The sequence below is a fragment of the Cololabis saira genome, chromosome 15 (genome assembly GCF_033807715.1).
Source record: "Cololabis saira isolate AMF1-May2022 chromosome 15, fColSai1.1, whole genome shotgun sequence".
In the NCBI taxonomy this organism is placed as follows: Eukaryota; Metazoa; Chordata; class Actinopteri; order Beloniformes; family Belonidae; genus Cololabis; species Cololabis saira.
The window spans coordinates 11320348-11335363 of NC_084601.1; the positions used below are offsets into that span (position 1 = coordinate 11320348).

Below are 15016 nucleotides of genomic sequence, written 5' to 3' on the forward strand. Positions count from 1 at the left end.
TTCAGAAGATGCACGGTCCTTCCTTGAGCCAGCAATAGTGCATAAATGTTATTTATATACAACTTATGTTATTTTTTTTTTTTTAACTAAAGTTGCCATTTGTGAAAATTCAGTGTTGTGATTTCTTTACAGTTAACAGGATTCATTTGTCTTGTAACATAAGAAGTGAAATGATGAGGAATCGGAGTAAAGAACTGTGGTGTACCTGTTTAGAATTCAATTAAATCTTCCTGTGTGAAGACGAGGTGACCCGTTCCCTCTTCAGGTAACTAAAGGCTGATTTATGGTTCCGCGTTACACCAACGCAGAGCCTACGGCATAGGGTACGCGTCGATTTAACGCAGAACCGTAAATCAGGCTTTAAGATCCGTTTACAACCGTGTCATAACTGCATGCGAGCATCCGACTATCGCGTCGAGCTGCGTGACATCGGACGCTCTCTGTCCACACTGAAACCGTTAAACTAGCGGCCAGTTAGGACAGTCCAATACAAAAAAAAATAAAGCAATGGAATTTATTTTGTCACTGAAGTTCGATCGCATCGCATGGGACACGCTTTGTGTACGGAGCCGCTGCTCTTCTGCCCGGAGAGGCTTTGTTCCCTCCCCTGCTACACGTCATTCAGGCAGCCAATCAGCACAGAGCTTCATTATCATAGCCTCCCCTCCCCTCAGAATCCCTCATATGGCCCTTTTCCACTAGTACCACCTCAGCTCGCTTCTACCCGCCACGCCCCCGTCTTGCGCTTTTCCACTACGGGCCAAGGCGGGCCGAGCCGTGTCAAGCAGATACCTTTTCTGTAACCATTCTGCCGAGGTTCTAACCGGGCTGAGCCGGGACTATTTCTGACGTCACCACAATACACGCCACTGATTGGTCGGGGGGGGGCGGGGCCATCAGGCGATTTTATTATAAAGCGCAAAACGTCTGTTTGGTGATCCAACTCATAGGTGCAGATGTTCATTAACCTGGTGGCTGACGAGAGAATTAAAAAAAAGGATGTAGACGGGCTGTTTTACTCTCAGCCGCTCGCGGCTCCAGCTGATTTCTGATCAGCGCCGACATGAACAAAGCGGTTGCGCAATCGAGTACGTCACAGCAGCTTCACCCCAACCCGCCCACTTCTCACCTGGCTGTGGAAAAAACAAACGGGGCCAAAACGGGTAGAGGCGGTTAGAGGCGTGACGAGCCGAGTCGGGCTGAGTAAGGACTAGTGGAAAAGCGCCAATAGAGAAGGAGTTTAGAAACGGTAAAAATAAAGACATGGCCCACAGGCTGAATTTCTGATTTATGTAGAAAAAACAAGCTTTTGATTGTTTTTAAGACATTCAAGGCCTGTTTAAAATATACATTAAATGCCATAATAGGTCTCCTTTAAGTAATCACCATCTGTTGTATCAGTTCCTCACATCAGTACGAAAGAATTTTGGCCAGATCTACTTTAAGAAATAACTTTAGTTCATTGTGGATATTTGTGAAAGCAAATGCCTCGTGAAAGCTATTTTTTATCTGCGTGAGGTCTGGACCTTTAACTGGGTCGTTGCAACACCGTCATTGAAATCATTCTTTCGCTTACTGCTGTAGAGTTTTTGGTGTACTTAGGATCAATGGCCTGTTGCATGACCAAATTCCAGATTTTCAACCAAGCTTTAGGTATTGAACAGATGACCTAATTTTAACCTGAACAATGACTATGTGACTTCTGCAATAGCTTTGGTTTGGTTGAGTTGGAGTGTGATTCATTGAATGCAATGTCCCCTGGCTACAAAACAAGCCCAAATTATCACCTTTTCCATAGTTCAGGCATTGGTGTGAGGTGTTTCTGCTGATATTCTGCATTTGTTTTTCATCAAAAGTGGCCCTGTACATCATGGTCAAACATCCCCACTTTGGTGTCATCTTTTTAAAGGACATTTTACTTCTTCAGATGCAAATTTGCAAACTTGCAAAGTTCTTCAAGAGCAATGACTTTAAGAAGGCTTATTCTACATGTATTTTACTACAACTATTAGTACTACTGTCATTTAGCAGATGCTTTTATCCAAAGCGACTTAGATCTGAGAAAACAACACAAGCAAGAAATCACATAGGAGGGTCCAGCTGGATAAGTGCTGGTCAGACTGCTGAGTTGGACACAGGTGCTGCCATGCAAATGCTAGATTAAGTTTTTTAAGTGTTCCCTTCCCACCCAACACAACAGTCCCTTTATACAAGAATGCTACATCTTAAAAGACACCATCATACAATCACCTTGTCATAAGTGTATGCAGCTTTCTCAGTGCTGAGTCCTGCAAAGAGCTGGATCTTCTAACTAATTCTGATGAGCAGATAAGTTTAGTAGATGCCGAAGTGCTCCTTAAAGAGCTGAGTCTTTAGCTTGCTCTTAAAAGTAGGTACAGACCCTGCAGATCGGACAGAGTTTGGTAGAACATTCCACCATCGGGGAACAATGGAGGAGAAGAGTCTGGCTACTGATTTCACGCCACGTTGTGGTGGAAGCAGCAGGCGTCTTTCACTGGCTGAGCAGAGCTGTCAAGAGGGAGTGTAGCTCTGGATGAAGCAGTGAAGGTATTGAGGAGCCGTTTGGGTAATTGTTTGGTAGCCAGAAGCAGAGCTTTGAACTTGATGCGTGCTGCAACTGGAAGCCGGTGCAAGGAGATGAGCAGCGGAGTGACATGAGCTCTCTTGGGTTGATTGCATTCTGGATCATCTGCAGAGGTTTAACTGAGCACGCAGGAAGTCCGACCAACAAGGAATTACAGTCAATACGTGACATGACCAGAGCCTAAACCAAGAGCTGTGTCGTATGTTCTGTCAGGTAGGGTTGGATTTTTCCTGATGTTGTAGAGAGCGAATCTGCAAGACCGGGAAACCGAGGCAACACGCTCCTTAAAGGTCAGCTGGCTGTCTAATGACACCAAAATTCTTAGCAGAAGATGTGGGCACAAGTGTGGTGGAATCCAGCTGCTTATATGAGGAGGTAAGGAATGACTGGCTGGACAGACAATGAGCTCAGTCTTGGACAGATTTAGCTGAAGGTGACGGTCCTTCATCCATGCTGAGATATCAGAAAGACAGGCCGATATTTGCATTGAGACGGCCGTGTCAACAGGTGGGAAGGAAAGGAGGGCTGGGTGTCATCGGCATAGCAGTGGTAGGAGAAGCCATGAAAGCTGATGATTTCACCTTTCACAAACTTTAAGATTTAACATGCTATCCAAGGCAAGTCTGGGATGTCTGTTTTGCTGAGCATCACTTGACCTTGAGGTCACTTACTGAACCATTCCCTCTAGGAAAGAATTAAAACTGTTGAGAAGGTTTTCCACCTGTGAATAATCTATTTTACTGATATGATGGGCCCCACATTGAAAATGGCCTTATAACTCTTCTTATATTGACAGGCAGCAGAAATTGTTTCTCCAAGGTCATTTCTGAAGTCTTTCCTTCTTAACATTGTGTTAACAAACACCTGAACTTTTTCAGATCAACAAACTACCAAACCTTCTACTTTGTAGAGGTGCTCAAACTTGCTGACAAGAGGGTAATCAAGTGTATTTGATTATCAATAGTCGGCCACTACTTTCTATCTATTTTCCTTGGAAATAACTAAGGTTAGTATATTTTTACTTGGAGCTCATAAATAAATAATGATACTGTGTAAGACGTCAAGTGTCATTGTTAATCTGAAATTGTATTTACCTGGTATGGACCAGATCATTTTTTAATTTGTGGTATTGTTGTTTGTTGATAAGTACTTCTGTACAATTGATTAGGGAAGGACTTTCTTCTTAGATATGCCTGTCTTTTATGATGACTGCGTCGATATGAAGAAAACAGCGTCATATTGAATCTGAAAACTGCTTTCGCATACACCAGCACTAATAAGAGGGGTAATAAAGAGGAAAAGCTAAAGTACACACCACTATGTGGCACGTATATGGGCTGTCCTTTGCCCTGAAATATGTTTATCACACAGAACACACCTTGTTTGATTGGCCTTCAGCACACACCGTGACTGAGTGTTCAGCCCGGCTCTCGAGGGCGTGCCTCTTGTGTGAATATCTGCATGAGTATCAAGGTCCTAATCTGTTACACACTCACACACTGTAGAGCCAACATTTCTTAGCTTTCATCCTGCTTGTTTACATTTTCAAGCTCAGTCATATCTGTCAACATGAAATTGTTATAAAGTGATGGGGGATTTTTTGCGTACGGTTGTGTGACTGGACTGAATAAAGACGACTACAGTGTGCAAGAATATAAAAAACAGAATCTTCATGGAAGAAGTGCAAAGGAGAAGGTGTGCTTACATGATCCAGCTCTGATAGCAAACGTTAGCAGGTAGAGACGCAGAAATGCAGGGTGCGGCTGCTGCAAAGAATGCGCTCAAGGCATCTTACCACACCCAAGTTACTTTTCCCCTCTCCTTCTCTCTCTCTCACACACACACACACGCATGCACGCACGCACGCACACACACACAAACCCACGCATGTACTCTGTCGTCCTCACTCAATCTCCCTCCACCTGCTCTCCGCCCTCTTTGAGTCACCGAGCTTTCAACAGGTAGGCAAGTCCAGGCAGCAGTGAAATCCTGGCGTGAACCTCGGCACACGTGGCTGAGGAGCCCGTGTTGCCCGTGTGCTGTATTTATATACTTTATATACAGCCTTGAAATTGGGACAGATAATTACATGGATAAGGGAAAACTAGTTAAAAAAAATAAAAGTCATCACAAAGAAGGAAAATAAATAGTACATACGTTTACAGCTTGTGTTTTAAATAAGTTTGAATTCTGTGTAAAAAAATAAGGGGGAAAACAGAGACCAATGACATGCACATCTAATAAACCCATTTTACTCAAAGTAGAATATTGAAAACAACAAATGTGGGAAGTGAGACATTTTATAATTTTCTGAAAAAATATTAGCACTAACAGCAAGAAGTTTACTGGTTCAATTCCCAGCAGGGAATGTGTGGAGTCTGCATCCTCTCCTCATGCTTGGGTGGGTTTTCTCCAGGTGCTCCAGCCTCCTCCCTTGGTCCAAAAACCTGTATTATCGGTTAATTGGTTATTCTAAGTTGTCCGTAGGAGTGAATCTGTGTGTGGATGTTTATCTGGCTGTGCCACCCAGAGAGAGCTGGGAAACGCTCCCTGTGATCCTCAGCAAGAATGAGTAGGAATGGATAATAAAAAATATAGATAATAGATAATGATAATGAAAAAAAAGCTAAAAGAGTATGTTGTTCTTAAAAGAAATGACTGGAGGAACATTTTGTATACAAAGTGAATATTAACTGAATGGAGATGACCTTTGCGTTTTCAGGCAGAACTTCATTGAAAACAAACAGTCCATGATTCGGTGATGGAAATCGCTGCATGGGCTCAGAAATAATCAATACTTAAAGTACACATTAAGGCTTTGTCATGCGGAGAAAGCCGTATGTGAAAAGGAGACACTGTTTTCTCTGGACCAAAATGTATTTAAAATAAGCAAAGTCAAAGTGGAAAACTGCCCTGTGGTCAGACAAATCAAAATCTGAAGCTGTTTTAGGAAACCACGGCTGCCATGTTCTCCAGATTAAAGAGGAGAGTTTCCATCCAGCTTATTTTCATTTCCCAAATCCAAAAACCTGCATCTCTGGTGGTGCGGTGTTGGTTAGTGCCTACAGAACGGGGAGCCTCTACATCTGGCAAGGAAAACATCAACGCTGGAAAGAGAATTCAGAGGAACAAATGCTCCCATACAGATATTTATTTCCTTTAGGAAATGCTAAATGGATTCAGTTTTTGACATCATTCACCCATGCTCACAATATTCTCTTAGTCTGTAGAGGGGTGTGTAGATTTGCTTCTGCTGAGTTTATGCACTGCTTTTTCTGTTGTATACACAATCGTGGAGTTCAGTGTGTTTCTCAAGGATGCTTCAAAATGTGGACACCAAGGCCAGGAGATAGATCACAGACTCTACATCCGGAGCCACCGCCGTCCGGGAAGACCTTGCATTATATCTGTGCGGCTTTGTATTGTGTGTGTTGAAGTAGCTTTCATGCAACCCAGACACTTCAGCAACAGAAAACATTTGCTGCATCATGAATTGAAAAACGTGACTGAAATAACTCAGGAATGTTGAATAGCTTGAATGTTACATCAGACAAGAATGGAACAACTGGACTCCTCAGCTCCCAGACACGAGACAGTTGTTAAAAGAAAAGGAGATGCTGCACAGCAGTCAACATCTCTCTCTCTCCCAACCATTAATATCCAATCTCAAAATGATCATTTTCTAAGATGTTATAATTCCTTGGTTTAGACTTTTCATTTGTTTTCTATGATCTGTTGTAAATCAAATATGAGCTCCTGACATTTGCAGATAATTGCATTGTGTTTGTATTTACCTTTGTGCTGTAACATTTTTGAAGTTTGAGTTGTAAATAATGTAGAATAACGAGGTGAAATACATAGGATATAATATATTAAACTGCAGTTTCAAAAACGTTAATTTAAAAGTGTAACTTTGAGTAATGACTCAGAACACTTTGCTTGTACATGCAGAACTGTTGAGTTGTGATATTGTTATCTATTTTGTGAATGAATTACATCAATTACAAGAGAGCAAGAAGAAAAATGCTCTACAGAGCTCCAACACTCACAATTGACTTGTAGGTGCAAGGTGTTTGAGGTGAACAATGAAAACAATACAAACTGACCTTCTTTCATAAAGTAGTGAAATGATTCATTGAAAAGGAAAAAGAAAAAGTCTGAGCTGTTGGCCCGATACAGCTGCATCACCCTCACATGGGTATAGGATTGAAATAAGCACTAGAAAACAAATAGTGAGTAAATCCTTACATTTTCTACACCCGCTTCATGCTGCTCAGGGTCGTTGAACGTCTCGAGGAAAGGTGAAGGTGAAGTGAACAAGTCGCCAGTCCCCACAAGGCCACGCAGAGACAAACAGGACATGCAGCCTATACAGATACTCATATAAACATTGTAGAATTCATTAGAAAAGCCCATAGCTTTGAAAATACACTTTGGCTCCACTAAATTATCTCACCAGCTCTGTTTCATGCAGTATCACACAACCTCCTCCTTTTGTTATTAGGGCTATATACAGGACTGTCTCAGAAAATTAGAATATTGTGATAAAGTTCTTTATTTTAATGCAATTAAAAAAACAAAAAAGTCATACATTCTGGATTCATTACAAATCAACTGAAATATTGCAAGCCTTTTATTATTTTAATATTGCTGATTATGGTTTACAGTTTAAGATTAAGATTCCCAGAATATTATAATTTTTTGAGATAGGATATTTGAGTTTTCTTAAGCTGTAAGCCATGATCAGCAATATTAAAATAATAAAAGGCTTGCAATATTTCAGTTGATTTGTAATGAATCCAGAATGTATGACATTTTTGCATTACAGAAAATAAAGAACTTTTATCACAATATTCTAATTTTCTGAGACAGTCCTGTATGTCATGAAGATTGCTGCTTCTAATGGTTTATGTGAATATCGGCAAAAGCATTACACACACCTGTAAAATGATTGCCAGGAACTAAATATTATGACTATGGGAATAGAGCCAAAACACTGCAGCGTTGCTACCTTTGATTCAAGTAATTGATCAAAGGTTGTAAAGGTTGAATAAGCCCCTTTTCTGTCAGATAAAGAATAAAATGAAAACTTGCATTGAGTGTCCTAATGGTGTTTTGATTCAATCATTGTTTTTGTTTCAGGTAGATTTGATCACAAAGGTTTACTCTGCGAGTGCCTCGTCTCCTTGTTTGTCCGTTTCAGCCTTCGTGGCGCTGTGAGCTCTCCCAGCATGCTTTTCTCACGCTGTAATGTCACACCTGAGTATAAGGTGACTCTCTGGAGCCTGAGGTTTGAGGTCATCTTTACACCAAAGTGCCGAGGAAAAGGTGCACACTCACTTCTGTTCTCTTCCCCCAGTCTCGTGTAAGGGGTGAGAGCGTTGCACTATATTTCTTTCAAGTGCAAACGACCATGGAGTCCCCTGTAATTACTGTATGGGACATCACATCTTCATTACCACCCCATCTATAAAGATATTTATAGTTAGGTATTAGTCTAAACCCTGTATGGCACTTATAATAAATTTGACTGTCTGATAGTGAAAAGATGAAAATGCTACCTTCAAACACCAAAGCAATAGTTTGAGAATGCAAATGTGCACGTAATTGAGTGACCCGGCCCTCATATAACTGCCGTTTGCCAACATACCAACATAATCACCAAATAAGTTTGTTTTACGACCCTGACATGCTTTCACGTGTCTGTTATAGACATTTTTGTCGCTGCTCGAACCAGAACTTAAAGCCAGTCAGAATACCCTGACAGTAGTTTTAGCGCTGGGTGGGGCCTTCCTGCAAATAATTAACAACTTTGGTATAAGGAAAGTGTACAATATTTCTCTTCATCTACCGTAAGTAGGTGTGCACGGTTGTGTGTGTGTGTGTGTGTGTGTGTGTGTGTGTGTGTGTGTGTGTGTGTGTGTGTGTGTGTGTGTGTGTGTGTGTGTGTGTGTGTGTGTGTGTGTGTGTGTGTGTGTGTGTGTGTGTGTGTGTGTGTGACTGAGAGAGGAAATAATGACAGTTTGCCTTGCTGCGTTCCTTAGACAGGTGTAGGCGCTGATGCTGTCATTATTTAATCCATGAAGTTATGATAATGATCATTGAGGAAATATCATTTATGCTTTCAAAACATCTGTTGCAGCATCTCCAGCTTCCCAGGACCTTCTGCAGTACACAACACAGACAGACATTACTGAAATAAAATGTATTTATTACTCTTTTCAGAAGGTCCAACATATATCATCATCATATCATCATAAAAACGGCCCAGAAGATCGTCGGCCGCCCCCTGCCCTCCCTAAATGACATTGCAGACTCTCAGGGGCTGAAAATGGCTAGAAGGATCTTGCAGGACCCATCCCATCCCGGGCACATCTTTTTGACCTGCTGCCCTCCGGCAGGAGGTAGAGTCCTTAAGCAGCGGACAAACAGACTCAAAAACACCTACTATCCCTGGGCCATCAGACTGTTAAATAATACATAAGATAACATAACATAACAGAACAGGTGTATTTTTTTGAATGATGTGGGAGTTTGTTTTGTATTGTTTGTATTGCTTTTATGTTTTTATACGGTGATTTTCATATTTATTTATTCCTCTTATTTTTTCTACCTTTGCACTTCGGTGGAAACATCCCAACCAATCTCATTGTAACCTGAGCACAATGACAATAAAGTCTATTCTATTCTATTCTATTCTATTCTATTCTATTCTATTCTATCCTATACACACCACAGGTGTACAGGTGCAGGTTTCTGGCATGCTGATTAGATTAGATCTGCTTAGATAGGCATAATTGCCAGGAGTTGATAAAAAGCAACCCTCCTGGGCCCTCACCTTCCTCTACAGGTGAGCAGAACAGCACTACCACCTCTGCTTGATCTCCTCATGCTGCTGCTGCTGTTGCCTACTTCTTTTAATACATAACAATGGTGTTTAAAACAGAAACAACAATACATCCATTTATTAAATTGTTTATAACAGCCAGCTAATGTGTAACTGTTATTAAACGGGCCCAAATAAAGGCTTGGTTTTTACCTTTGGACTTGCCCTTTATTGTAAACCTCGGCCGACAGGGCAGTTGAACTGAACGGCACCAGGGAACACGCCTGACTCCTACAGACAGCTGAACTATTTATTATGTTGTTAAGGTGGGAATTAGACATGCTGTATCATTCATGAAGAACAGGTTTTGGCAGGAAAAGGGTTTTACAGCCAACAAACCCTTAAGGGATTCAGTGATGCCTTATCTAAAGTAGGAAGGCGGCACAGTTGAGTGTTTGCACCCGAAACAGTTTTTGAATGTTGTCTCATGTGGGAGAAACTGCACACCAGCAGGTGGACACTGACAGTGCCGTAAACACGCAGCACTGATCTGCAATGCATCATTTCTGTGTTTCAAATCTAAAAGACAGGCAGCACCCTTCCTTTTTCCAGCTGAGTAATCCACCAAGCCCATAGCTGCTCTGTTATTACTGGCTATTCTGTTATTCTGTTTATTGCTTTTGTTTCCTATAAACAAAACTTTAAGACAAATTAAAGATCACGTGTGCGAAGTTGAGCTCTGGAATTACTTCCACTAAAGAGAGGAGATAGAGTATATTTAAAAAAAACCTACACATAATTGTTGGTGAAAGTATATGTATGTGTGCTGTCTCTTTTCCTATTTTTAAACTGAGGAATATCTTATTTTCTCATATTTTGGAAACCTCTATTTCTGATGTTCAGTTAGATATTTGAGTTTGTAGGGCTCGGATTTTACATGTGGGTATTTATTGTAATGTACAGCTGGTTAATGATAACACATGATCTGAACCAGTTTCTTTCTCATACCACCCGCTCCAGCAGAGGGCGCTCTTGGGTCGCACTGCAGCAGCTCAGAGGGCGGTGCTGTTCTGCAGGTGAACACCGCCCCCTACTGGACAGAGATGGGTGAAAACATCAAGACCTGCTTAAAAACAACCCAAACCGACAATTATAATAAAATAATAAATGATTAAAGTAATGCATATTCAACTTTTTTTATTCGCCATATTTTTTATTTTTCATATTATTTATTTGCCAGACATATCATGGGGATATTTTCCTTTTTTATTATTATCCTCATCATCATCATCATCAATTTTAATATATTTTAAAAACAACTTTTTTGCCAGTTGCGGTGGACAAGGGGCGGGGCGGTTGCGGGGTGGACAAACAAGTAGGGGGAAAAAAAAATCTTAAAATAATTTTGGTCTGTGACGTTTTGTCAGTCGTATTATACTGAGGAGGAAGAATTTTTAAGTTTCGTTTTCCAGAGTAACTGGTGAATGACACTCAGAAAGTAAACAAATTCTTCATCGGCGTTTCTGAGGCTCAGCAAACCATCTAAAACATGAGCAGTAGGTACTTTCTTGTCTTATACGTGTATTTTATACTGTACATAGGAAATTTAAGGTAACCTGTTGTCGATTTTGATCAGGTCGATGTAAATGCGCCCCTTTATGTCAAATGGTTTCTTGGCATGGTTGATAATATTAATATTAATAATAATAATAATCAACGAAGATTATGCAGGGATTTGTAAGACTGAAATAAACGATGCAATTAATACCTTTCCTAGAATATTATGTGGTGAAGAAATTATATTTATATAACATATTAGTTTAGCTATTTTATCATCTTGTTTGTAAATGTTACTTTTAATTGATTCGTTTCATTATTACACACTTTTTGAGGTTAGAAAAATCTGACAAGACTTCAAGAGTCAGTTGATAATCTATTTTAGGGTTTCTGAACATAGTGGAGTCGTTTCCTCCTTCTTCAGGCTCGAGATTACGTTTTCCTGTTGCGCATAAAAATATGTATGTTGATATTTCTTGGTCTTTTGCAAAATTGGGGCTCTGGTAAAAAAAAAAATCTAATTTTAAAATGTATTTATAAGCTTTTATTTCCTCATGTTTGACTATTGTGATGATTCAGGCCTCCATCGTTATTGTGACTGCGCAGGTCACGTGATCTCGTGTAGTTTGTGTCAGGGAGGCTTTTACGCGGTGATTTTTTTAAGGGTTTAAATTCTGTTAGATTTCGTACCCATTTTAAAACCTTACTGCCCACAGGTCAGTCTGTTGCGAAGGGAGTTCGGAACTTAATTTTTAAAGACAACGTTTTATGGACGTGTCTGCCTACTAAGCTCCGACTGTGAAGTCTGCAGAGACCTTTAGATAGATAGATAGATAGATAGATAGATAGATAGATAGATAGATAGATAGATAGATAGATAGATAGATAGATAGATAGATAGATAGATAGATAGATAGATAGATAGATAGATAGATAGATAGATAGATAGATAGATAGATAGATAGATAGATAGATAGATAGATAAAAGACAGTCATGCCAGTGTTTCCACATTGCTGATTGATATCTCACAGCACTCAGTCCAGGATTGGTCAACAGCATTAAAACAGAGTTTTTTGTGTCATTCAGTCGACAAATTAATCTATACATCAATTTTCTCAACAGAGCATGAAAAGTGTTTATACGCATTTGACAGAATAACTCACTTGCACTACACCACCTGGGTTTTCCCATCAAAATACGTATGCAATCATTATAGGCAACCTGCAGTTTGCGGATGCTTGCCTTTTTGAATTTAACCCACAAGGGGGCAGTGTAGAGTGGGGTACAGTAATGAAGAGATTCATTTTAACTTCATCAGAACACCAGGAAAATTTACGTTTCAGCACATTTGCTTGTGTATATAAAACACGCCGTTGCCTATACATATCCTCATCATCACAAAAATCATCAGTGATGATGTGTCCCAAATACTAGCAGTGTGACAAAAAGGTAACACATTCCCTGACAAATGAAATGATGGGAACACCAGTTCCTTATCACCATTAGTTCTACAAATCATAACAGAGCTCTTTTTAGCATTATAACTAACATTGAATCCCCTTGTAATTCCTTTTGAAAACCAGTGACAACATCTGATTTTTGAGGGGTAAATTTGATCCCTGTAGAAAGATTTTAAAAGTGTGTAGGCCTATGTGTTTTATAAAGTGAGGGTGATAGGTCATTCATTTTAAAGGGTGATGAGGACATGTTGATCTCCTCATGCAGGCTGGGATTCTTCCTTGTGGACGAGAACCTTTGAGGAACTTCTGGATGATGACAGCGTGTTTGACTACCAAGATGCGTGGACCCTCAACTTCAACTACAACCTGACAGATGAAATCACCCAAGAAGAGAGGAGAAGAGGCTGGAAGGTCTTCTCCCCCTGCGCCCGTGGAAAGTATGCAGTGTTATTTTCTTAAAACATTCATTATGGAGTTTAATTTAACTCTATGCTGCCCCCATGTGGCAGAAGTAGTAGTTGCTACATAGAACTGGATTTAAGAATGCACTTGTTTTTTGTTGTTGTGTGTTTGTGCAAATTTGTGTCCCTTCCAGAGGTGTCAAAAGTATTCACATTCATTACTCAGGTAGAAGTATAGATACTAGAGTTTAAAAATACTCCTGTAGAAGTTGAAGTATCAACTCAAGTTTTTTACTCAAGTAAAAGTATAAAAGTGCTGGTTTTAAAACTAATTAAAGTATAAAAGTAAAAGTAATGAAAAAAAAGCCATTAAGGACAAAAGCCATTGAAAATGAATGTATCTTAGTATAATGCAAATATATTAAAGAACCATATATGTGTACTATTGAGCATTAACATGTGTTTCAGAGAGCAGGAGATATGATGACTAGTTGCCTATAAGTATTGTAATGGTGCAAAAAGTCAAACTTCAGAGGCATGTTATCATTTATCCTAACCTTTATTGGAATGTACATCCAAGTTTAGTTGCAGGAATCTGAGGGAACGGATGTAAGAACAAAACTGGACAAGAACATCTGAAACAACCACAACCAAATTCACTCTATCCGGATGGAGCAATTTAACTGGATAGTTTTTTTTTTAAAGGCCGAAATGAAATAGAGTAACAAGGCTGTTTTTAAAATGTAAGGAGTAAAAAGTACAGATAGTTGCGTGAAAATGTAAGGAGTAAAAGTAAAAAGTCGTCTGAAAAATAATTACTCCAGTGAAGTATAGATAACCAGAATTTCTACTTAAGTAAGGTAACAAAGCATTTGTACTTTGTTACTTGACACCTCTGGTCCCTTCAGATGGATGGTGGTTAAAGAGAATGGTTAAAGATGGTTAAAGAGAATAAAAATGGATATAGAAGTGCTTTTTGAAGACATTATATATAACAGGATTAAACAAATTAATTCAAGGGAAGACTGAAAATACCTCTGTAAAGCAGCTCTCGATGTCTGTGATCTCCTTTTATCTTCCTGCAGATTTCTGTGCCAAGCCTGCAACAAGACCTGGTCATCAGCGCGGGTGACGGTGTTGTTTCGTTACAGGCTGCGACGTGATCGCGGCACAGTGATCATGCGGCCCTTTGGTCAAGCATGTCTTAACTGCAACGAAGACTTTTATCTCCCAGGTTTTAATGAAAAGGAGGTAACATTTGTCCTGACACGTCTGTTTACCAAAATCCGCAAGAACTGCTATGGAGAGGTGGTTGATGATGGTGATCGTGGACCGTCATATACAAGAAGGTCAAAACCCCACGAGGCATCGCTGTGCGAGGCCTGTGAACAGGGAATTTGCTGTCAAAAGGAAGAGCAAAACTAAGTGGTGTGTATGTGTGTGCATATACATACATGTGCAAATGTTTCTTTGTTGATCTGAGAAAGAGAGAGAAGATTCTTTCTAGATTGTAAAGGACATTTTAAAAGTCAAGTCATCATTTGATCGTCTGTATGTCATGGACAAACACCACAGGTTCCAATAGTTTAATTAGAATGCTTCACAGTATTTTGTGGCATCTAGTAAAATGTAAAGCTTGTTTTTGAAGTGCTCATTAATTGTAGGATTATGTTAAAGGATGGTACATTTTCCATCAGGCAAAAAAAAAAAAAAAATAGAAAATGATTAGTTGTCAAGGTCAATCACTTGACATACCTGACATAGCAGTTTTTTATATTTTCTAAATGTCTAGCAAAGCATCTCCAGAGAAGAACACTTTCCTGAAATAATTGGGCCGTAGATCTCTAGTAGTCATTAACCGCAAAAGATTCCTGTTAACCAAATTATTTTTGCAATATACAATTACAATGATCTTACTCTTTATGAATGCTTATGATGAAGGTACTTTGTTTAAAATGGCTGTAATGTAAATAATTAAAAAAAAAAATTTTTTTGGGAAAACGCTTGGATTAAAACAGAAAGTTTACAGTTTGATCTCATCTGACTGTTTTATTTTAAATCCATTATTGTGGTTAGGGTTGATGATGGCAGGCCTGTGGTCCTATGATGAGCTGTTATATTTTTGGGCTTTTATTTTAAAACCTGTATGAACTAGAAGAAATGTTA

The 15016-nt window shown here is 39.6% G+C and overlaps 1 protein-coding gene across 1 annotated transcript; it reads left to right on the top strand.

Annotated features, from left to right (window-relative positions):
- Window positions 1-10868: 10868 nt before the first annotated feature.
- LOC133461076 (receptor-transporting protein 3-like) lies at window positions 10869-14812 on the top strand. Its single transcript, XM_061741839.1, has 3 exons — window positions 10869-10987; window positions 12715-12886; window positions 13936-14812. Exons 1-3 carry the CDS (start codon window positions 10981-10983, stop codon window positions 14273-14275), a joined length of 519 nt encoding a protein of 172 aa, XP_061597823.1. The 5' UTR covers window positions 10869-10980; the 3' UTR covers window positions 14276-14812.
- The last annotated feature ends 204 nt before the right edge of the window (window positions 14813-15016 follow it).